This window comes from Mirounga leonina, unplaced genomic scaffold (genome assembly GCF_011800145.1).
Source record: "Mirounga leonina isolate KUSES-001 unplaced genomic scaffold, KU_Mleo_1.0 Mir_166, whole genome shotgun sequence".
Lineage (NCBI taxonomy): Eukaryota > Metazoa > Chordata > Mammalia > Carnivora > Phocidae > Mirounga > Mirounga leonina.
Genome location: NW_023270418.1, coordinates 30,099,206 through 30,123,906, shown reverse-complemented (window position 1 = coordinate 30,123,906; position 24,701 = coordinate 30,099,206). Strand labels below are relative to the sequence as shown.

General features: G+C 60.6%; 1 protein-coding gene across 1 annotated transcript in view; it reads left to right on the top strand.

Annotated features, from left to right (window-relative positions):
- Nucleotides 1-24,701, top strand: part of MACROD1 (mono-ADP ribosylhydrolase 1) — a 147,500-nt gene that overhangs the window by 117,258 nt on the left and 5,541 nt on the right. Inside the window, 1 exon segment of the mRNA XM_035013106.1 lies at nt 16,264-16,293. Within this exon segment, the coding sequence (XP_034868997.1) occupies nt 16,264-16,293 (30 nt within the window).

Below are 24,701 nucleotides of genomic sequence, written 5' to 3'. Positions count from 1 at the left end.
TGGCTTCAGCCTTGGGCTCGCCAAGCCCCAGCTCCTGTACTCCCAGGATGGCAATAACCCGGGCAGCATCCGCAGCCAGGTGCAGTGGGCCCCACCACCGGGCAGCCAAGGTCACCCCAGCCCTGCCACCTGCCTGTCCTCGCAGGAGTCCCCAGACCTGGAATCTGCTCACCACCTCACCACTCACCCGCTGGCGGCCCTGGGCATTATCCCTGTTCCTCACTTTTCTTATCTTGATGAGGTCATCCCAGACCTCCTCGGGCTAGTGTGACAGGTGGTGAGGTCCCAAGAGGAGAGTGCCTTATACACCATGAAGCTGTGGCAACAGGACTCACCATGGCTAGACTGTTGTCACCCAAGGAGGTGCCACGCTTGGCCCTGTTTGGGCCTCTTCTGGGCTGGGGGTAGGGGAAGGGTTGACCTGACTCTCGGGGAGGAATCAGAGTGGCCCCACTGGTGGTCAGGGGGCATTACCAGGGACCCCTTCGCCCCGGGCTTTGTCCTGGTTGTCCAGGAATGAAGGCCAACGGGGTAGTGGTCAGGGGTCAGCCCACTCAGAGGGCAGAGAGCAGATGTTCAGAGGGCATGACCTTGGACGTCAGCCAGCCACCTGAGAGACAGAGGCTCAGCGTCCCCCACAGGCCACAGCTTGGGCGGCATCTTCAGGGAGGGGTGGACCTCCAGCCCCCAGTGAGAACAAGAGGGCCTCCTACTGGAGTTTCTGCCCCCTCTCTCAACCTGGAATCTGCCCACCCGATGTCCCGAGGACAGTTCTTGGTCTTAGGGATCACTGCCCTCCAAAATCCTCACAGTCCTCTGGGTCTGGGGGCCCTGGAGGGAGGTGGGGCAGAGAATCACAGTCACTGAAAACTTGTCCCGCCTAGCCCCTGGGTGACGCCCCATGAACAACAGGCACGTGGCCTGGGGGCAGGCCACCTGAGCACATCTGACCGAACAGACCAATGGTCCCCACAAAGTTCCATCAGCTTCTTGGACTTCTGTGATCATGTCCTGACGCCACCAGAATCCTCCTCTCACCACTGTGCACTAAACCTTCCCATCCTGCACCTCATGGCAGGTTGGGGCATCCCCCCACATGTACAGGAGTGAGGACAGAAGTTCAGGGAGAGCAAGGGGGGCAAGGCCCCCAGCCATTGAGGAAGTCCCTGAGAAGGCGCCCCAGGGAGTGGGGCAGGAGATAAAGCCAGGGGGACAAAGCCGGCAACTCCCAAGGACAGCAATGGGAGCAGGTGGGGCCAAGGAAAGGTCTGGAGCAGCTGAGGCCAGGGCAGGAACTCCCCCCTCCCTGCCTCACTTCCCTGCGATTTTCTGCCTCTCCGGGGCCAAGCCATCCGCTCCTCACCCCTCAGTCCAGGGCTCCAAGGTCCTGTCCTCCCCGATCCCCTCCTTCCCTAGTGAGGTCGCCTTGTTCTCTCTGTTGCCTCGACTTCTCCGCGGGGGCACTTCACCCGGTCTGTGCTTCCATGCGGTGTGGGGGCCTCGGTTCTTCATCTGCTGGACCACACTGACATCTCTGCAGGGGGGTGTGGGTGAGGGCTGGCCGCCTGTTTGCTTCCTCGAAGACCGTAAGACAGTGTGAGAGCGCGTCTGGTGATGCGGGTTTTGTGAGCGTCCGGTCGGCCTCCCCCAGCCCACTGTGTGCAGGGTCCCCAGCACCTGCCCGGCCCCTGCAGCTGCGGGGAGAGCGGGAGAGCGGCCCGGTGTTGCTGAACCGAGGGAGTGAATGAACGTGAAATAAGCCTCAGGCTAATTGAAACCAGTAAGGCGACGGTGACCGAGCAGCCCAAGGCCAACTGTGATCCCTCAAACTGGCAACTGCTCCTGAGCTGATGGTTCCAGGGGTTCGAGAGGGGGCCAGACACACTTCCAGCCAACTGGACGGAGGGGAGAAGGGTGGCAAGCCAGCCCATCCCCTCCAGCCCTGGCAGGACCGAGGAGGCTTGTCTCTGATGAGCCTGCTCTCCCTTGGGAGCCTCCTCTTCTCCCCGCAAATGACATCACCGCCCCCCACCCCTCATCTCTGCCAGACACCTCTCCCTCCTTCCCTCCCCAGCCATTATTCCCAGCAGAGGTAATGCTCTTTATGGTGATTTGAGCATTTCTTGACTCTGGCTATCATTCACCTGTTACACACATCCCAAGTTCAGGAAAGGAGAAGTGCGTTGTGTCTTGAAGGACAGTCCAGGTGGACGGAACAACATGCGCCAAGGCCTGGTGGGGTGGATGGGGAGGTGGATGGGGGCGGTGGAGGGTGTGGAGAGGGGAAGCAGAGGTGAGGCTGGAAGTGCAGACCTGATCAGGAAGGAAGTTGTGGGGGCAAAGGGAAGGCGAATGTCCAAGATTCAGGGGAGCCAGAGGACCTGAGGTGGGAGAAGGGGAGGGCAGGGTGGAGGACCGAGGGGTGGAAGAGCCCCCACCTAGGGTTTTGAGATTGGAGCCTCAGACACTCCTGCTGGGACCCTTGCCCCCAGGGACACCCCTACCCCATCACTGTGTCTCTCCTGACCCCCCGCAGAGCCCCTTTTTCAGGGTCTCCAAACTCTGTCCCCCTCTTCACCGCCCCCTTCTCCCGCCCCCTGGCCCAGTCCAAGTTTACTGTCTCTGTCTACTCCACCACACAGGGGCTTCTGGGGCCTGATGCCCAGGGGGGCCACCTCCCCGGGGACTCGGACAGCTCCTGGCCCATTCCTCTTGGGTCGTCTCTGTCCCTCCAACGGGGTCCAACACCTTAGGGCAACTCAAGCCACTGAAGATAGTGGGGGTGGTGACATTGGGAATGTGCAGATGGGGTGTCCTGAGCTCGGGGTCCCCCTCCCCAAATCTTGATGGTCCAGGGCTCCCTCACCTGCTGTGCACAGGTGCAGCTAGGCCTGGCAGGTTCTGAGTATGCTGCTGAGATGGGGTGCTGGGAGGAGCCAAAGGGAGAGGGGGAAAGGGGGGAGGGCACCAGCCACGGGCTGGGGGGGGGGTGTTGCCCAGCAACCACCACGCGGCGAGGAGGGATTCTTAAAGAGCTGAGCAGAAAGGCTGGGCTTTGGAGGGGCTGAGGCACGGCCTCGCATACCAATGGCTGCTACTGCTAGCCTCCTCCCCTCCCCTCCTCTCCCCTCCCCTCCCCTCCTCCTCTGCTCCCTCCTAGGAGTGGAGCCCCAGCTGGGAGAGCAGGAGGATGAAGAGGAGGGGCGCTCAGCCCAGGGCAGGCCCGAGGCAGCCAGGGCAGGAGCCAGGCTGGGGTCCTATCTGGTCCCCACAGGACGAGGCCTGGGGGTGGGGGAGATGGCCCCCCTGAGGCCTACAGCGCAGAGGGCGCCCTGGGCTCCCCGACCCTCAGGGTCTGGGATGGGAGGGAGCTAGGACTCCTTACCCCCACCCCACCTGGCCCTGCCAGTGGGCCTCCTGGCATCCCTGCCAAAGGAGCACTAGTTTTAGAGCCAGAAGGAACTGCCTCCTCTTGGGGGCGCCTGGGTGGTTCAGTCGTTGGGCGACTGCCTTCGGCTCAGGTCATGATCCCAGGATCCTGCGATCGAGCCCCGCGTCAGGCTCCCTGCTCCGCGGGGAGCCTGCTTCTCCCTCTGCCACTCCCCACCACGCTGTGTCTGGTGGGTAAAATTTCTGAGGAAGTCCCTCCTGGTGTCTAACTCAAATTCTCTGTGCAGCAAGTGGTGGCTGCCTCTCTTCTGAGAAGGGAATGTCTGGCCTCAGTCCAGCACCTAATATTCCAGAAGCAACAAGGGTAAGGATTCAGCTGTGTGGTCTTCTGCTGGTTCCTTTCCTTCTAGGGCCTCAGTTTTCCATCTGTACGGGCAGGGGCTGGGCTAGACCCAGGGTGCCTTGCCAGGGTCCAAGGAGGAACCTCTGGATTTCTGCTATCCTCTCTGAAACCATGGGGAGAGCTCCCTCCCAGCTCCCTGCAGTGGTGGAAGGTGGAGGGGGGGTCAGGAGGGTGGGGGGCTGGAGCCCCCAAACGTTTCCTCGCACACAAAGTGCTCCTTCCGTTGATCGGATTGCACCACATTTGGAAGCCGATCCCATGCCTGATCCAATCCTGTCTCCCTAATTAATCCCTGTGGGTTCAGCATTACCTCTCCTGGCCCTCTGTCAACCCATCCTCAGCCACCACCATCCTCCCCCAACCCCTCCCTGCTCCTGCCTCCAAGTCCACCCCCTCCAATCTTCTCCCCCTCAGCTCTGAGGAGGGCCAATCCCGACCCTGCTGCTCCCTGCTCCAGCACCTGCCATGGCTCCCCACTGTGGGAGATGGATCACAGCCCCCTGGGTCTGGCTGACCCTCTGCCCTCAACTTGACCACACTCCCCTCTGCAGAACTGCCTCCCCCACAGCTCACCCTCCCTAACACATGGAGCTCATTCATCCCTCTAGACGTCGTGACCGGAGGGCAAATGTCTGTTGAAGGAATGAATGGTACTAAGAGTAGGTCTTTGGTGCCAGGCCTGTGCTGGCTTCGGGGTCTAGGAATGAACAAGGCAGAGTAGGTCCTCTCCCATAGACGGCCATGCTGGTTCTAAAACCAGTAAACAAATTCGTAGGCAAGATCATGACGGGATGAAGGTGTGTGGTCTCCAAAATAAACAAGGTGAGAAGAGGAACAGGCCCAGAGACACTTTAGTTGGGTGGTCAGAGGAGGCCTCTTAGGGGGGGTGTCATTTTCATGGAGACCTGAAAGACAAGAAGGAGCCAGTCTGGAAAGAGCTGAAAGGGTGTGCCAGGCAGAGGGAGCGGTATATGCAAAGGCCCTGCAGCATAAAAGAACCAGATCTATTCAAGGAAGAGAAAAGAGGCCAGGACACTGGGGGGAGCAAAGTGTGGTATGCAGCCATGCATTCGTGGAGAGGAGTATGGATTTTATTCTAAGTGTAATAGGAAGCGATTTGAGAGTTTTAAGCAGGAAAGTGACGTGATCTAATTTATATTTTAAAACGGTCATCTGAACAACCACTTTGGAGAGCAATTTGGCAATAACTAGTAAAGTTAAAGATGTGCACCTCCTAGGCGGATGTGTGTGGGAGACAACTTGTAGCATGCGTGCTTGCGGGGTGTACAGGATGCTCCCCAGGACAAAACCTGGTGTTCCTGTTGGTCGGAGGGAGGACGGGTGGATGAGGTGGGCCAGCCCCCGCAGGGCATATTACACAGCAGTGAAAACGGACCTGCTAGAGCAGCACGGCTCTGCCTGGGTGCATCTCCCAAGCATGAACGGGAGCAGCCAATCCCAGAAGCTCTCCTTTTTATATAAAACAGACCACGGTCAGATCTTGCTGAGGGGCATACAAAGTAAAACTCTAAAGAAAATACATGCCAGGGCGCCTGGGTGGCTCAGTTGGTTAAGCGACTGCCTTTGGCTCAGGTCATGATCCTGGAGTCCCGGGATCGAGTCCCTCATCGGGCTCCCTGCTCGGCGGGGAGCCTGCTTCTCCCTCTGGCCCTCCGCCTTCTCATGCTCTCTCTCTCTCAAATAAATAAAATCTTTAAAAAAAAAAAAAGAAAAGAAAAGAAAATACATGCCAAATTCAAGGTGGCGAGTTCCTGTGTAGGTGGGGGGAGGGCTGCAGTCTTCTGTGACCTCGTGTGTGTCGGGCTGGGGGGTGGTGCTGGGTGCGCATGGGGGGCGCTCATGCATGTACCTGCATAGCTTCCGTGCATATGAAGTCAGTAGAAAAAGGGCGCCGGGGTGGCTCAGTCGGTTAAGCGTCACGTCAGACTCTTGGTTTCATCTCAGGTCATGATCTCAAGGGGGTGAGATCAAGTTCAGAGTCTTTTTTTTTTTTTAAGATTTGATTTATTTATTTGATAGAGAGGGAGAGAGAGAGCATAAGCAGGGGGAACAGCAGGCAGAAGGAGAGGGAGAAACAGGCTCCCCGCCAAGCAGGGAGCCCGATGTAGGGCTCAATCCCAGGACCCTGGGATCAGGACCTGAGCTGAAGGCAGACGCTTAACCATCTGAGCCACCCAGGCGGCCCCTCTTGAGTTCAGAGTCTTAAGATTCTCTGTCTCCACCTGCCCCTCCCCTCCTGCGCGCTCTCTCTCTCTCTCCCTCCCTAAAATAAATAAATAAATCTCAAAAAAAGCCCAGAAAAGGATGAGATGCTGGGGAGGACAGCCTGGAGGGTAAGGGGCAGCAGAGAAGCTGCCCAAGAGGGAGAAGACGGTGGCTGGGCCTCGCGGAGAAGTTAGCTCCAGTCAGCCTGGCTGCTCAGAGCCAACACTCTTTTCTTCTCCAAGCCCGTGGTTTGTGCTCCGCTCAAATCCACCTGGGTTTTCTCCTTTCAGGAAGAAAACTGACGCTCAGAGAGGGCAAGGGGCTGCCTGGGCTCACCCAGCAAGCTGGAGGTGGAGGAACCTAGGACCCTGAGGCCTGTTCCGCTAGGGCTGAGCAGAGGGGTCCGAGCTGCCCTGGGGACCTCCTCGCACCCATCCCAGCAGTGGAGGAAGGGCCTCCTGCTCCTGCCGCACCCGGGGCATTTTCCCCTGCCATCCACTCTCGCACCAGCCAGGGCTCCCTCGGCCCCAGCCCCTCATTCCTGCAGAGACGGAGACTGCACCCGGCTGGCTGGGGCCCAAGCCATCTCCTGGTAATTGGGTTTCAGGGATGCTCATGGTTATGCTAATGACGCGGCTGTGAGCGCCGGGCCCCTGGCTCCTGGGGGAGGGGAGGCCCTGGCGGCGGGGGTCCCCCCCCAGCGCTGCAGCCTTCGGCAGCCCTTCCTTGGAAATCAGACTGATTCAAACCCCAGCTCCCCCAGCTCCCCGGCTGTGTGACCTTGGGCAAGTCACGCCACCTCACCCTGACTCTCTTTCCTCATCTGTAAAGTGGCAAAAATAATAGTACCCTCTCGCTAGGCTCTGGGGGGGGGGGCGGTGGGGGAGATGAAGAATCCACTGGAAACACTTGGCCCAGTGCCTGGCCCAGAGAATTTGCTCAATAAATGCGTTATTAACTATTTTTTGTTTTTCTTTAAAGAGGTCCTGCAGGAGAATATGGACAGGGGCTATTGCCGATTCTGCGTCATGAGCTAATAATGGGTGACTCACTTTCTTTTGCTTTTTGTTTATGTTTGTTATCCAATTTGGGGCAATCAACATGAATTTCTTATATAACACAAATACCAATAAGTGGACGTCGCCTGGGGACTGGGCTTGGAGAGTGGGTGTTAAGGGACAGTGGGACTCCAAGGGTTTGGGATTCAGCTTGGGGGTGGATGGCTGGGAGGTTGGGTCTCCAGGGGCAGAGCCCAAGAAACCCAGACAGGAGGGGACTCTCCCACAGCCAGGGCACCTGCTTTGAGCTTAAATGACCGACTGGGTGGCTTTTGTAGGCAGAGGCGTGGGGGAGGACCACCTGGGGTAGACCGGGCCGGTGGGACCACAGATGGGAGCCAAGAGGTGTGGGGCAGGACTGGGGAAGCCCCTTCCATAGCAAAGGGAACCTGACATAGGGCCAGTGGGAAAGGGAGACCCTGGAAGGGGGACCCCGGCTGGGTATGGCTCCCAGCAGATTTAGGGAATCACAGCGTTCCTCTCAGAGATTATGGAGTGAGGGCTCAGTCCTGAAGGCAGACAAGCCAGATTTGGCTGAGTGGGGTGCTTAGTGGCCCAGGCTCCAGGCAGGTCAAGAGGATTCAAACCCTCTCTCTACCACCCTAACCTGTGTGGCCTTGGGCCACAGACTTACCCGAGCCTCAGTTTCCCCATCTGTAAAAGGGAGCCACACAGTCTTCAAGATCCCCATGGCTCTCCCTCGGAAGCTGGTGAGCAAACCTTGATAGGAAGAAGCTGCTGTTGAGATTATTAATCCAGCCCATCGGCAGGCTGACCCCCTTCTCCCTGGCTGACCAGGGACCCCAGGCCCCATACCCGCTGCCCCTGTGAAGCCCTGAGGACATAACGATTTTACAGACTTTTTTTTTTAAAGATTTTATTTTTAAGTAATCTCTTCACCCATTGTGGGGCTCGAATTTACAACCCCGAGATCAAGAATCTCATGCTCTTTGACTAAGCCAGCCAGGTGCCCAGTTTTATAGCCATTTTAAACTATATCATCTATGCCCGACAAGGGCCTCAGTTAGCTGACCTCTCCAACCCACGGATGAGGAGCCCGAGGCCCAAGAGCACAGCTGGGGGTTTCAGGACCAGAGCTTGCAAAGCACAAGGACAGTGGCTCCTCCTGCTAAGGGCAGTGGCCTTGAGCAGATCACTTTGCCTCTCTGTGCCTCAGTTTCCCCATCTGTCAATAGGGCGGGAAGGGGTGTGTGTCCATATGTACACGTGTTAAGACGATCAGCAGAGGTCCTGTGTGAAAGCCTGCAGTGAGTGCTGATAAATGTGAGCCCCCTGGCCCCCCATAAGGCCCCTGCCCCTCAGCCTGGGGAATATCCAGTAAGCCTCACATCCCCCACCCCGAGGAGGCTGCCCCACCTCAGAGGACAGTGACCTTGGCCTGGGGGACAGAGTCTGTCAAACACAGCAACTGCTTTCACAGCTTGAGATGCCTTTGAAGTCTCTTGTTTTATCTTCAACAATTCAGCACATGTCACGTTTTATTCCATCTGTGGGACATTTCTAATCTAAAGCGTGTTTTAAACAACTCACCCTCAAGTAACACGGATACCCACCGCAGGCCTGCAGGAAGTGGGGGCGGGTGACGGCACTAGGGTCCCGAGAACAAAGCCTACTCCCCTGAACCTCTGGGCAGGGCCGGGGCTACCGGCCAGTCAGTGGTCCGGCGGTCAGCCGTCACCTTGGAGGCACCAGGCGCCGTGCCAGACTTTGGGGTGCTGGGGGGCTGTGGGGGCTTGGCCAGGCACGGGAGGCTGCAATGGAACGGTAGTGATGGGACATGCACAGGCATTGGGGGATGCTCCAGGCCTGGGGGTGGGGACCACCTGCACAATGCAGTAGTCAGCGGGTCCCCATCGTGTCCACCCTGAGCTGCTCTTGCCCCCATCGCCTCTGATCTTCTCTCCAGCTTCTCTTCCCGCCACTCACTCTGCTTCAGCTACAGTGGCCTCCTCATTCTGCCTCAGGACCTTTGCACAGGCCGTCCCCCCACCTGGGGGGGAGGATGCCGCTCACAGCTGGCTCCTTATGTTCAGCAGATCCTTGACTCCTTCCAGATCACCCCACCCCACCCTCACTCGCCGGCCAGCCGTTCTCTCCTCCCATCACAACCTCTGACACAAATGGTAATCCCTGTTCCAGTTCATTCTTGTTCTGTTGTTTCTCGACCGTCTGCCTCCTGGATAATGAGCCCTGTGCCTGCAGCGCCTTGCCCAGCTGTGTCCCCGCGCCTGGCACGTAGTAGGGGCTGGATGTGTATTTGTCAAATGATCGGAGGTCTGAGGAAGGGTGGAGGGGAGTGGGCCAGGCCGAGGGGCCGGGGGGTTGGGGGGCAGCCCCCACCTCTCCGAGGCTGGCCGGCGGCCTCTCAGGCACTGGAGGCCAGGACGGGTGTTTGGAGTGGCAGCGGCGGCAGCCTCTGCACACCGAGGGGCTGTGACCGGCTCAAAGTCACCGCTGCGCCCGCTCACCCGGCCTCTCCCCGGCCCAGTAACCTGCTCAGCGCTTTCCTCAGGTCACTGGGTCTCCTCTCTGGCAGCCCAGCCCCCGCACAACACCCCGTTGCCTCCCACACCCTGGCCTGGAGGATGTGTCGGGACGAGCCTGAGCAGCTCCTCCGTGGCCTCCTGCCACTGTTCTTGCACCAGCCCTGTCACCTGCACACCCCCCACCCCACGTCCTGCCTCCGGAGGGCCCCTCGAGTGGGCTCTTCTGCAAATCCTGATGGCTGCAGAGCTGGGCAGACCCAGGGGTGGCCTCGCTGAGCGACTCTGGGCATAGCCCCTAACCTGGTGGTTCAGTCAGTAAATTGGTGGTGGTGGCTGGCTGTGCACCGAGCTCCATGCTGGGAGCTGGGGACAAGTATGAATGACACACAGTACTGGGGAGGCCAAGTTGCAAGCACTGACCTGGGAGGTAAGGAGGCTGGAGGCAGTGATTTGTGGCCCACGGGAGCCCACGGGGAGCTGGGGTTGCCCCTCAAGGCTGGCTCTCCGGGTGGGGCATGTTGAGGGTCTCCCCCAGGCAGCGGCAGCGGCCCATGCAAAGGCCCTGGGGCTGGAGGCAATGGAGCCAGTTTGAGGACTGGCCCAGGGGAAGATGAGGGGAAGGGGAGGGGGGCCAGTTTGAGGACTAGCCCAAGGGAAGATGAGGGGAAGGGGAGGGGGGAGCAGGGGGGGGCCCATGCTAGGGGCCAGTTCTTTATCCTGAGAGCACAGGGGAGCTTTGGGAGGGTTTCATCAGGAAACTGGGGGTGAAACGGGAGATGCTCAAATTTGCATTGTGAGAACATTGTTCTCTATGGCTCAGCTCTCTCATCTGTAAAATGGGTTGGTAACATGCCTTCCACACAGGGTAAAGGTTAAAGAAGTCAGTGGGAGTTGGAGCTTACCCAGCCTAGGCCCAGGCACTTCTGCCACTGTGGGCCCTTTCTCTAGCAAAATATATTAGACAGAGGATCACTTAAATACATAAAACAATTAATAACAAACATAAAAAAATGTATGTTAGAAGCTGATTTTATGAGTTTGTTGGCGTAAAGACAAAATGTATTAATGTTATATGCTAAAAATAATTTCAAACTCAAAGTTCATTTACTCTTCTGATTTTATTTTTAATTTTATTTATTTATTACGATTTAATTAATTAATTAATTAATTTATTTATTTATTTATTTGAGATTTTATTTGATTGACAGAGAGAGACACAGCGAGAGAGGGAACACAAGCAGGGGGAGTGGGAGAGGGAGAAGCAGGCTTCCCGCGGAGCAGGGAGCCTGATGCGGGGCTGGATCCCAGAACCCCGGGATCATGACCTGAGCTGAAGGCAGACGCTTAGCGACTGAGCCACCCAGGTGCCCCAAGATTTTATTTATTTATTTGACAGAGAGAGACACAGCAGGAGAGGGAACTCAAGCAGGGGGAGTGGGAGAGGGAGAAGCAGGCTTCCCGCGGAGCAGGGAGCCCGATGCGGGATTCGATCCCAGGACCCCGGGATCATGACCTGAGCTGAAGGCAGACGCTTAATGACTGAGCCACCCAGGTGCCCCTCTAATTTTTTTTTAAAGATTTATTTATTTATTTGAGAGAGAGAGAGAGAGTGTGCGCTCGCGCGAGGGGTGGAAGGGGGAGAGTCTCGAACAAACACACCCGTCAGCGGAGGCAGGACTTGATCCCATGACCCTGAGATCCTGACCTGAGCTGAGCCCAAGAGTTGGGCATTCGACCGACTGAGCCACCCAGGTGCTCCCCCTCTTCTGATTTTAAAAGAAGTTACATTGTCATGGGTCACTAAAAATATTATGGGCCCTGGCACATGTCCACTATGCACTGCCCGGCCCTCAGAGTGGGGGCCGTTCTTTTAACGAGGTGCTGCCTGGCAGGGGCAGGAGGAGTGGGTAGCGGGGGTGGCCGGAAGAGCAAGAGGTGTCTGTGTGCCCCAGAGCCTCCACTCGGACCCCTGCCACCCCCCACCCCACCCCCCTGCCCCAACATCCAGCTTTACCGCCCTGGCTCAGTCCCGTGCGGGCCCTGCCCTCCAGGCTGCAGAGCATCCTTCCCCAGCCCCTGCAGCTCCTCATCCTGCCCCAGGAAATGCTCAGACTCCTTAGGCCCTTCCACAGTACCCCTGCTGTGCCCCTCCCTGCATGCCTCTCCTTTTCTCTGAAGCCAGGCAACTGCCTTCCTCCAGCCTCAACTCAAATGCCACCTCCTCCAGGAAGCCCTCCCAGCCTCCAGGCCTCACCAGATCTTGTACCTCCCTCTCCTACCCCATTTAGGCCTGGGAGCTCCTGAGGTTCAGGGACTGTATCTTGTCCATCTCTATATACTTGGGGGCACGTGGCAAATGGTTGGCACCCAATTAAAATGCTTCGCGTAGAAAGCGAAGGAAGGGGCCAGCCAGGTCCGTCTGCCTTCACCTGGGGCCTCCTCTGACCCATAATGACAGTGGCCAAGCCCTCAGGGTCTGGCCTTCTCCCTTTCCCTGAGCAGTGACCACACGCCAGCCCCTGACATGGGCCGGATGCTGGGGCCCAAACTGGGGAGCAACTCCACCCTGCCCCCGGGGCACAACCACTGGGGGGCAGGGGAAGGGGCTGGGGTCCCCCGGGGGTGGTGCCCTGGGCCTGAGAAGGTGTGAAGCGGGCAGAGGGTGGAATGGGGGTCTGGACAGGTGCTCTGCATGAGGGGTAGTGGGGGGGGCAGGGAACGGCAAGCAGAATATATGGAGGAAGGGGGTGATGGCCCCGGGACACTCAGCCCCTGGCCTAGTGGGCCACTGTCAGGGGACAGAGGATTTGGCAGTGACTGGCATCAAGGGGTGTGGACCTCATTTCCACCCCAAGGTCACAGGCCCAGCACTGAGGCTCGGAGCCAGTTAATCATGCCCAGTGGAGCATGGTACGGGCATGTCCGTGAGTGGGGGATAGGGCAGGGCTGGACCACCTCACCCTGCCGTGGGGACCAGCAAGCAGACGGGATGGCAGCATTGGGCAAAGGCACCCACAGCCCCCAGGGTGCACGCTGTGGCCCAGGAACCTCCACACACACACCACCCCCCACCCTCACCAAAGCCAGAGCAGGCCTCATGCCCCTTCCCCAAGTCCCAGGGCGAGGCCTGAGCTCAGCTCACTCGGCCGCTCAGGAGTGCAGAGACCCCTGCTTTGCTGGGCCATGTTGGGGTCCCAGGGGTGGGGCCAGGTCACGACCCCTGGCTTCAGCTGGAAGCCCAGCGCTTGTCTTCACAGCACGAGGCTACTCACCGTGTCTCACTCAGCAAGGAGGCATTGGGAACACAGAGAGAGAGAGTGTAGGGGTTAAGAAGGACGATGATGGGGCGCCTGGCTGGCTCCGTCTGTGGAGCCTGCAACTCCTGATCCTGGGTTGTGAGTTCAGCCCCACGCTGGGTGTAGAGATTACTTGAAAAAATAAAATATTTAAAAAGAAGCAGAAGGAGAAGGCATGCTGACAACCAGCCATCCTGGTTCAGATGCCTCCCCTCCTTCCCCCAGCCCCCTGTGAGCCTGTATTCCCATCTGAAAAATGCGCTCATAACCAGTTGTGATTTAGAGCTTAAACCAAACTGAAGGGGGGGGGGACAGCAGAAGGGGGAGGAGCCGGAGACTCGAGGCCAGTGTTCCGGTCCGGTAAGGGCCGACCCTGGCCTGGGGAGCAGGCAGGCCTGGACCCACCATGCTTGGGATGGGAGGCTGGGCCGCCCCCCTTTCTGCTTCCCTTTCTCCCCAAGCCTCCAGGCCATTCCCTCCAGCAGCCTGGCCCAGCTGCGAGTGCCTTGGGCAGCTTTAGGGGGGCTCCATGTGGAGGCCAGGCATTCAGGCCCCTCGGGGAGAGGGCCAGCCAGGGGCTCGGGAGAAAGAGGAAGGCGGAATTGGGTGCAGACCTCAGGGTTGCCGCCCTCCCCCTGAGCCCCCACCCATGAGACTGTCAACCTAGTGGGCTGGAGGAAGGAGACACGCAGACCAGCCTTCTAGGATACCTGCTGAGCTTGGGGACAAGCTGGTGACCAGGTCCTCTGGGTAGCCCAAGACTGAGCCCCAGGGCGAGCCCTGCTTGCCTGTTCCCACCTGGGGCAGGTGACACCACCTGGCCACCGGGCCCACCCTTCTGCTGGCTCAGCCCGGTGAAATCCTTTCTGCCCCCAGCCCACCTCCCCCCTCAGCCCTCCGGTGTTCCTGGCCTGGTGGACATCAGGGCAGCTCACCCCAATCCCCGACCTGGGCAGACCGGCACACGGTGGGGTTCAAGGGATGCTAGGCAGGTGGGGGTTGGTCCCTTCCAACAGGGGCCTGCAGAATGGCAGGTCAGCGCCCCTTCCCCTCCCGCCCCTTCGAGGCTCACTGCCAACACATTTGGCACAGAGCCCTCTGTGAGCAGGAGCCAGCTCGTTTGTGGCCGGTGTTAATTAAGAGAGAGAGGTGACGGGGGGAGGTGGGGATAGGGCCATGGAGGGCAGCTTCCGACAGCTGCCAGGACTGCTCTGGGCCAACCCAAGATGCCCAGGCCTCCCCTGCTGGCTCCAGGGGCTGTTCACAGGTCCAGCCCCACCTCTCTGCAACCCGACCCTTGGGGTGGGGGTGGGGGTGGGGGTGAGGGTGGGGGTCCAGACCGCGACTGAAGGGTTTACTGTGTGGAAGAGTCAGGCCCCAGCCATGGCCAGGGGGAGAGCCTCCCGGTGCTGCCTTGAGGTCGGCCTGCCTTGTGGCTTGACTACAGAGCAAGACCAGCACTATGCAACTCGACCCCCCAGCCTCGGCTCCTTGTCTATAAAACAGGAGCCATAGCACTCCCGTGGGGCTTTGTTACGCTTGTAAGCGGGATCATTTGTGCAAAGCGCTCGGTCCGCCTGGCAGATAGTCCTCACCCGCTCACCGGGAGCATGTTTTCCTGGGGCAGCGGCCTTCTGCAGAGACCTTTGGGAGCCTAGCCCCTCGGCGGGCCTGCCCACAGCTGCCTGGCTGTGCCTGCCTGGTCCTTCTCGAGCTGGGGCTCCAGCTCCCGGCTGCCTCCCCGCCTGCTCAGCCGGCCTTCCTCCCACCTTCCCCACGGCCCCCCGCCCTGCTTTGGGAGCGCCCAGCCGCTCCTCGCCTCTCCATCTTAATTAGCTGCTTGTATTAATCTCGCAAGTAACGTGGCAACTTGCAGCCCTGGGTTTTCGGGCTGTGGAATTAATTATTCCCCAAGCGAAGAGCTGTCAGCTCTGGGAGACCAGCCACTCGGAGCCGCCGACACCACTTAGCAGGGTCCACAGCGTCTGCACGGCAGACCGGGAGGGGCCCCCGCTCCTGGCCCCCACTCCTGGCCCGGGCCCTGCTCCGTGTCTCCCCCGCTCCAGGACCCCAGGAGGTAGTGGGGTGCGGGAGCACTGGGGGAGGAGCAGGCCCCGCCTGGGAGCCAGGACTCCTGGGGCCAGAGGAGCTGAAGCCCGGCCGGTCTCCCCACCTGGGCGGCACCCCCCGGCTCGCCCATCACTTCCCCGATTAGCACCAGCAGTCAACACAGCCGCGTGGCCGGAGCACCGGCTGGTGGGGCGCACTGACCTGCGCGGCCCTGACATGTGGCCCCGAGAGGCTGCCAGCTTCACTTTGCCCTTGCAGCAGGCCCTCTGGGGAAGCAGGAGGGGGCCGCGGGCCAGGCAGAGGGAGATGGACAGGTCAGCCCCGGCCGCCCAGCTCCCGTCCGGGGAGGGGGCTGGAGCTGAGCATCGCTCTCTCTGCCCTGGCCGCCACACCAACCCTAGGAGATGGTCTCTTCTCCCCGGGGAAACGGAGGCACAGAGCAAGCCGGCTCAAGTCAGCCTGTCCATTGAACCAGCTTCGGTTCCAGTCGCAGTGCTCTGTGCCCTCACGGTGCTGCGCCGGGATGGGGTCCCTGCCGTCTGTTGGGCGCCCCCAGCCCTGGTTCACGAGCTCATGTTCTTTTTTTTTTTTTTTTTTTTTTTTTTATTTGACAGAGAGAGACACAGCGAGAGAGGGAACACAAGCAGGGGGAGTGGGAGAGGGAGAAGCAGGCTCCCCGCTGAGCAGGGAGCCCGATGCGGGACTCAATCCCAGGACCCCGGGATCATGACCTGAGCTGAAGGCAGTTGCTTAACCAACTGAGCCACCCAGGGGCCCCACGAGCTCATGTTCTTACCCCGCACCCCTCTCCCCCCACACACACTCATTCCCTGGGCAGTACTCAGCACAGTTGCACAGACAGTTTGATTTCTAGTGGCTTCCAGTTGTGTCCCGTGAGCTCCAAGGGCAGGGACCAGGCCTGGCACAGATGGGCCTCGGGAGACGCTGGGTCATCAGAATGAATGAATGAATGAATGAATGAATGAATGAATGAATGAAAGGATGCACGTGGCCACAGGTCTGCCGTTGCTCCAGACCCCGCACGGGGCTGTTACCAGGGTGAGCGGCTGGGCCCCGCCACCCTGCAAACCCCAGGCCAGCAGGGGCCTCAGCAGGAGAGGAAGTCCCGCCTCCCCCACCCCCCTTCTCTGCCCCTGCCTCAGGGAAGGTCCTGTGCCCAGAGTCTGAAGCCCCGTGGAGGGGGGGCCCCGGGCCCGCCGCTCAGGCCCAGCCGCCAGCCCCCCACCCCTCCCACAAGCTGCGGGCCCACCAGCCACTCCCCAGCTGACTGATTTTCTCTTTCTCTCCTGCAGCCAACAGCTCCCTGCTCGGAGGCGGCGGTGGTAAGTGGACCCTTCCATGGCTGGGGGTGGGGCGGACGTGGGCTTGGGGTGGGTCCCTGAAGTCTCTCCTTCCACGGCTGCTTCTCTCCTCTGGGCCTCCTTGCCCACCGTGCCCAGCCCTGCGCCGCCCCCTGCAGCCCTCCCCGTCACCCCCACTGTGCGCCCGCCCCCATTTCTCCATCTCTGACCTTTCCTGACACCCACCGCCTCGGCCTGGCCTGGCCTGCCATCAGTGGGGACAAAGCCGGAGCCCTGGATGGCAGGCCTGGCGCCCTTGCTGCTGGGTGACTCGGCCGGTCCCCACCATATGAAGAGAGGCCTCCTGGTCTGTAACTGGGGGGCTGGGAGGGGCACGCCACAGGACACTTGAGGGTTAAAGAACCTGGGCCTAGGACTGGGGGCTGCAGGTGTGGTAGGGGAAGCCCAGCCCTTGGGCTTCAGTTTTCCCACCTGGGAGGGCAAGAGATCTCTACGACCTCGAGGGCAGCCCCACAGGTGGGAGAAGGCCTCGCAAAGTCAGGGAGTGCTCTGCCGGCTGTGAGGCCCCCCAGAAGGCGTGTGTGTTCACTATTGCTACCCACCAGCAAGCAGGGGCTCCAGCCGCGCCAGGTGGGCAAGAGGTGGGAGGCCAGGATGGGCCCAGCCTGCAGGGACACGGCCTACACGCTTGGCAGGTGCCAAGGCGGGGGCAGTCCCTGGGCCCCCCAGGGCCCACCTTCCCTGGCCAGCCCTGCCCAGGCGGGCCGCACCAGCCCCTCGCCCCCGGCCCCGGGCCCCCCCCCGGCCCGCGCTGGCTGGGCTGCCCGCTGTCTACACAGGCAGCCGCATGATTGGTGAGCTGGGGGGCAGAGGTTAATGCGCCGTCGGATAAATCCCGGGGGCGTGTTTACGGCAGCAGTGGCGGGGCCCAGGCCAGGTTTTAAAAGGGGGAAAAATAAAAGGGGCATTAAGGTCAGGAATAAATAAGAGCAGTGCTAAGAGCTGTCGGTGACCAACCAGGATGCAGGGTGCGTGTGTATGGGTGGGGGGTTGTTTGTGGCTAGAGATACTTTCCTTCCCTCCCTCCCTCCCCCGCTTCTCCTCCACTGTCCCCGTGGAGGTCACAGCTTGGAGGCCTCACGGAATGCGGGGCTTCACTGGGGCTGGGGCCCTGGCTAGGACCTTCTTCTGAAGCCTGTCCCTTTTGGAGGATTCAGGGGGCTGTCGCTGATCTGCCACCTGCCGTGCTCTGCCTTCAGACACCCCTCTCCTTCGTCTGTTCATTCATCACCCAGTGACTGAGCACCCACTGTGTGCCAGGCCCTGAGCTGGGTGCCGGACCAGAGGGGCCTGGTCCCTGCCTTCCCCGAGCTCACAGTCCAGATGAGACCTCCCAGGGTGCTCTGTGCAATGGGGGAGCAGGGCTCCTGGAAGGAGGTGGCCCCTACACTGGGACCTGAGGGAAGGCTAGAAGACAGCCAGCAAAGAGTGATGGGAAGGGTGTCCTGGCCAAAGGGAACAGCACAGGCGAAGGCCTGAAGTGAGGGAGAACAAAGGGCATTTGGGGAGACTCAGAAGATTGGAGCAGTCACAGCCCCACCAGGGGGGAGAGGAGGCAGGAGATGATGCAGGAGCCTCCCAGAGCCCGTGGGGAACTGGACTTCTAGCCATTTAGTTCTGGGAGACAAAAGACCACAAAAAGGTGTGGGCCTTTTAAATCCTAAGTCAGGTCATCACCCCTCTTCTGCTCAAAACTCTGCCAGGGCTCTCCCCTCACTCCGAGCCAAGGCCAAGTTCTTTTTTTTTCTTAAAGATTTTATTTATTTGACAGAGAGACACAGCAAGAGAGGGAACACAAGCAGGGGGAGTGGGAGAGGGAGAAGCAGGGAGCCCGATGTGGGGCTCGATCCCAGAACCTTAGGATCATGACCTGAGCCGAAGGCAGACGCTTAACGACTGAGCCACCCAGGTGTGCCCCAGGGTTTATTTATTTTTATTTTTTAAAGATTTTATTTATTTGACAGAGAGACACAGCAAGAGAGGGAACACAAGCAGGGGGAGTGGGAGAGGGAGAAGCAGGCTTCCCACAGAGCAGGGAGCCCGATGCGGGGCTCGATCCCGGGACCCTGGGATCATGACCTGAGCTGAAGGCAGTCGCTGAACCAACTGAACCACCCAGGCACCCCCCCAAGGCCAAGTTCTTAGGGCCCCAGGCACCTGCCTGACTCCCCGCCACTGCCCAGCCACCCGTCACTGGGTGCCAGCTTCCCTGCTGCTCCCTCGGCCTGGAACCCTCTTCCCAGCTGGGGCCGGGGCTGCCCCCTTCACCTCTGGCCAGGTTTCCGTGCTCACCGCCTTCTCAGGGAGGCCCCCCCAACCCCTCTTTGAAACTGCAGCTGCCTCCTGCCGCCGCAGCCTGCATTGCCCACCCAGGCCCCACGGGCCCTGTACCTCACTTGTTACGGTCACTGCCGATCGTCCGTCTCCCCGCTGAGAACAAAGCTCCAGAGGGGACGCTGCTGGATCTCCAGCAACTAGAGCTGGGTCTGGCGCCTACGCTAGGTGCTCAGTTAAAGGGTTGTTGAATGAATGAATGAACTACAAAAAGGCAGGGATGGCCTGATGTGTTCCGAGAAGGACTTGCTGGGGAGGGCAGCGGAGGCCACTGAGGTTTTAGGCAGGGCCGAGAGGGGCTCATAGATGGCCTGGCGACCTCACTCCGAGAGGTCAAAGGGCACCTGCTGTGGCCAGACTGAGTGAGGAGGTAGAGAGGGGGTCCTCCAGCTCCCCTTCCGGCAGCGCTGAGCGGGGAGAGGAGGCTGGAGCAGGCCCCAAGCGCTACCTGCCTGACGCAGAGATGAATGGGCTGGGCCAGGACCCAGGAGGAAGTGGGCCTGGAGTCCGGCCTTTTAACGCCCGCCGAGATTTATGGAGCCGCCGAGAGTGCTCACTGCGGCTGTCACTCTGCTAATGTGATTGGAACAAGGTGGAGGTGGCAGGGAAGGGACCGTGGTAGGGGCGAGGCTAGCGCTATGGGGGCCTGGTGCCTGCCTAGGGCTGGAATGGACATGGGCCCAGACTTCTGAGATGTCCTCCACCCTCGTGTGCCCCTGCTGCCCGCAGCCCCATCCAGCCTCAACCCTGCCCCCGACCCGGGTGGGGCCTACAGTCAGCAGCAGCCTGGGACTCGGTGGCCTAGGTCCCCACCTGGCTCTGCCCAGACCCACCTGTCTTCCCATGGGGTCACCTGAGGTCCAACCTCATGGGGGTTCAGGCCTCTACCCACTCCCCCAGCCTCCTATCACCACCCATCCACCTGCCCCATAACCCCCCTCCACCCATCCACCTGCCCCCCTACCTCTCCATCTACCCCCCCATTCATCCATCTACCCCCATCCCTCTATCTACCCCCCTCCACCCAGCCATCTACCCCTTTACCCATCCACCTTCCTTCTCCGTCCAACCATGTACCTCCCACTCACCCCCCATCCACCTGCGCCCCGCCCCCCATCCTTGCAAGCATCAGTCAGGGGCGGCCTGCCCTGCCACTCTGAGTTGGGCTGCAGGCCCCAGCCGACCCTCTTCCCCTGCTCTGTAGCTTTTTCCACAGCACGGATCCCGTGTTAGCGGACCTGTATTTTATGTTTGTTCTTATTGCTTATCTCCCCACTAGAGTACACGAGAATGCACTCTCCTCTGGGACCGGGTTCTAGGGGTTTCCAAGCCAGTTTATGGGGCGGTTGTTGCACCTCTGTATGCCAGGCCCTGCCCAGAGAGCCGGCACACAGGTCCAACAGCCCTGCACTGGGGCGGCGGCGGGGGGGGTCAGTGATGGCTCAGAAGGAGGCCTGGGGCCTGGCCTGCAGGGCTTCGGCGAAGCGAGCCCAGTTGTTGGATGAGTGTGTGGTGGTTACAGTTGGGGGAGGACCGCGGCCTCTCAGGAGCAGGGAAGGGAGTCTGTGGGCACCCTGGCCCTCAATGAGAGCCCCAGGGGCGACTGGGGCCAAACGGACTTAACCTGAAGAGTCCAGGACTCCTGGGCCAGACTCACTGTGGGGCTGGGTCCCCACCAGGCCCTGAGGCCAAGGTAGGTGGTTCTGGCAACACAGTGAGTCTCTGGGAAGCCCCCCGACTCCCCCCTCACCCTCATTCCTCCCCAGGGCTCTCTCGGAGTGTGGGTGGTGGTGGGGACTCGACTCGACTCGACTCAGCTCTGTCCTCACAGAGACCCAGTTTGGTAGGAGACTTCCCAGCAGAGGGGGCATCTGACCCAAGCCCTGAGGGATGAATAGGAGTTCGACAGGTATGGAGGGATGGAGAGGCCCAGCAGGCGGAGGCCTGGTGTCTGCGCTGGGGAGACTGGATGGACTGGGGCAGCCTCCCCACTAGACCCTCAGACCCCAGACCGCGGGGAGCCACGCCTGCTCGCCCGCCTCCCTCCTGGGGAGACTTTCACTGGCTCCATAAACCTTTTTTTTTTAAAAAACCAGACGGCTCTCCTATTGTATGGTAAGAAGGGAGGCGGGCCCTAAATCAGGACGGGGAAATCGACAGGGCCCTGACGCGTGTCTCTCCTGTTTATTAGGACTGAAATGTTTACTCGGCGATAAGGAGCTGGCTTTCTCGTGGAGATTTGTGCACTCTTTTTCAATTACCCCTCGTCTTTCTCTGCCACTTTTGCACTAAAGGGATAATAAATGTATCGGAGCGTTTCAATTATTCATCTAAATCATGACTGCGCCTGCCACGGCCAAGCTTTAGTGACAGATTAATTCAGGGCCGCCTTCTGCTCACACGGCCGCCATGTCTGCTTTTGCGTGGCTGGCTCCCACAAGGGCTGGCTGGAGGGGTGGGCCGGCCGGGGTCAGGCGGGGCCGTCCCCGCACTCACTGTCCACGAGAGGTCAGCAGCCCCAGCGGCCCCGCCTTCCTGCCCACCTCCTCCCTGTGCCCACACCTGACCTTGGGTGCACGGCTCCTACACCCCAGGGCCCGGGCTTCGGCCACAGCCCTCTCCCGGCACAGGGCCTTTGCACATGCTGCTTCTGGACCTCAGGTTCCTCTGCCCTCCCACCATCACCCCCTCCCTCCTGCTCCATTTACTGAGGGCTCCCCACACCCTGCCACTGTCCTGGGTGCAGGGACGCAGCGGCCCCTGCCCCTCATGGGCCGGCATCCTGTCACCCGTGGTAATCAGACTCCCATTTGTGTGGTTAAGTACCAACTGCCTCCCCATCAGACTCCCCTCCTACGGGACATGCACAGGGTGTCTGTCTGTCCACCTCCTGGCCGAGGTTAGTGTGTGGACCAGATGTGCCCAGGGGCCCCCGCTCCCCCAGCCTGGGCACCTGTGTGTGCGCGTTTGCACCCCAGCCCTGGCCCAGCACAGCGGCCCCTCGGCTTGAGCAGAATCCGTGACCCCGGGCCCACCATCTCTCCACACACAACTCCCTGGGCCTGGCGAGGGCTGTGGCCCCACCCCCTTTCCTCTCTCCTTTTCTCTCCCTCTATCTCTCACTTTTTCTTTCTGCCTCTGTCTCTCTCTGCTTCTGTCTCTGTCTCTGCCTCTCTCTGTCTTTGCCTCTCTGTCTCTGTCACCGTGTCTGTCTCTGTGTCTCTCTGTCTCTCCTAGCCGCAGGGCATCTCAGGCCCACTCCCCATTTCTCTCGCTCAAGCACCCATTCTCCATTTCTCATCCCCTCTCTCTCTCTTCCTCCTCCTTGCTCTCTCCCTGCTCCCGCTGGCTCTCCTCTACTCAGAGGCAGGCAGGCCTGGGGGATTAGCAGAGCCTGGGGGCATCTGAGCATCATCGTCTGGGCCTCCACTTCTACTCAGTGGCCGCCCACGGTGGCAGCCACTGCTGGGCACAGTGGGTAGACGGGGTGGCCTCCGCACCCTCCCTGTACTGGGCTGGACTCGGGCCCCAAGCGCTGTGCCAGGGGGGTGGGGAGGGGTGGACACTGTGGGGGGCAGGCTCCAGCCTGAGCTGAGCAGACAGGGGAGGAGCATTTGATGAGGAGCAGCAAAGCCCCCCCACCCCCCCACACACACCCAGAGGCTGTCCCAGGCCACGCCGCCCCTGCTCAAACTTCCCACTGCAGCGACGGAAGCAGTTCTAGCTTCTTCCACCAGTCCCGCAGATGCAGCCCTCCCCTCCCCCTTCCCCCACCTCCCACTCCCCCTTCCCCCCAGCCCACCCTGGACTCTCCCTGTGGCCCACCCGTGCCCTCTGCCTGAGCCCTCCTCCCCCAGCTTCCTGGAGACCGTTCTTTCTCATCGTTGCTCAAGGCTCTGTTCAGGTGCCACCTCCTCAGGGGAGCCTTCCTTCCCAGCTGCACACAGGGCCCGCCCGCTCCCACCCCCTCTCCCTCTTGTCCAGCTGCATTTCCTCCCACTTCACGGCTTGCAGTGAGGTAGAGCCCCGGGTTGCCTCCCTGCACAGTTGGGCAGGTGGGAGAGACACAGAGGCCAGTCATCTCAGGCGGAGGCTAGAGGGAACCCCAGCCTGGCTCGGGGTGGAAGATTTTATTTCATGGACTCGTGGGAGCCGTGGGAGGTTGTAAGAGCAAGGGAGTGACGTGTCCTCCCCTAGAAAAGGCCCCGGGCGTCCCTGCCCTAGCCCAGATGGTGACAGCGATGGTGGTGTGAGCAGCCACCCGCTCTCCTGAGCGCTCACGGCGTGGAGCGGGGCCTCGTGGAGCCTCTCCTGCAGGATCCGGGGGCGCGGGGGGCGTACCATTAACGCTCCATTTTGCAGATGACGACACTGAGGCACCAGGTCCCTGGAGTGAACCGTGCTCCCCACCCCTAGCCCTGTGCAGGCCCTCCCTGGGTAGGAGGGACAGGGGGACTCAGGCCCCCCAGACCCCTGGGGCCCACACCCCCCCCTCGGCAAGATGCCTCCAGGCCCCTTCCTGCAGCTGCCGTGGGGATTTTTAATAACCGGAGTGATTTTTGCATGATGAATGACGGGCTGCCATTGTGTTCCTAATGAAGCCCTAATGTTTTCAAATCCCCATTTAAGGAGTTGATCTCACCCCGTAATGAATTTCACGTCACACTGTGGAGCTGCTGTCCATCTATCTTCTCCCTGGGGTGCCCACCCACCTTGGCACCGCGAGGGTGGGGTCTGGCAAAGGTGGGCTCTGTCCCACCAATAGGCCAAGGCTCACAAGAGCTGGGGCTAGCACGGGCTTGCTGATCCAGCGAGTGAGGGCGTGGGCGGAGGCCGGAGATGGTTCTGGCAATGGGCATCCCATGGGGTTGTGGCTCCCGAGGCTCAGCCGAGGCCTGGGAGGAGGCCGGGGACCACCCAGGGGGGCCTGGCCCCTCTCAGCCCTGGCATTTGGGATCTCTGTGCAGGTGGCTGGGGCCCGGGCAGCAGCTGCAGGCTGCACCTAGGCGGCTGGAGTGGGGGGCCTCTCCTCAGGTTGGACTCCCAGCCCTGGGACCTGCGGGGGCGGGGGGGGATGTCTGGGTGGGGAGTGGTCTGTCCGTAGGGCCCAGACCAAGGTGCCTTCCTGTGCTCAAGAGGGGCGCCCCTCCCCCAGCCCCCTTGGGCCTCAAGCTCGCCCCCGCCGCCCCAGCCCTCTCTGCCCAGGGCTTTCTCAGTGACCCCTGTCCCTCGGGCGAAGGAGGCCCCCAAGAGCCTGACGGGCAGAGCAGCCTTCTGCCTACAGGGTCGGTGACTGGGCCTTGGTCTCATCATGGAAAACAGGTGACACGGGGGACTGTGTGATAAAGTGCACCCTTGGTGCAGTCTCTCACTGAATGCTCACGCTAAATGGGGCAGAGGTGCTGTTACCCTGTAGAGGGGGGAAACAGAGGCACGGGGAGAGGAAGTGACTTCCCCAAAGCCACCAGCAGGCTTGTAGGCGGGATTTCTGGGAAAAGAAATCCCAGAAGGGGACACACAGCGGGCCAGACCCACAGGGCAGCGGAGAGGAATGGGGGAGGGGGGGCCAGCCCAGGGCCCATCAGGGTCTCTTGCCCCCTGGCAGGGACACAGCTGCCCCCCTCTCCCCCAGGCCACAGGCATCCTCATGTTCCTGTAAATAATTAATTAGCCCCTGCTTGCTTGTTTGTTTAGCATGAGGAATGCTCCCCCACTGAGACGCATTTATTGCTGAATAAATTTAAATATCTAATCTTCCCTTCATGAATATTACAGCACCCTAATAGCCGCCAACATCTCCTAAGCGCCTTGGCAAATGGCCCCCACAGGAGCCTGCCTGCTGTCGGCCTCTGCGGGCTCTGGGGGCTCTGGGAGGCCCTGGCTCCAGCCCCTGCTGCTCCCGGGGGCCTCCCGACCCCCCCAAACCTCCTAGGAAGGGGCGGGGTGTGAGCTGAGGCCCCCCCAGGCCCCTTGCAGGTGTGGAGGCCACACCAGGGCCCGGGCGGGGGGGACACAGGAGGGCTGCAGGGCTGCTG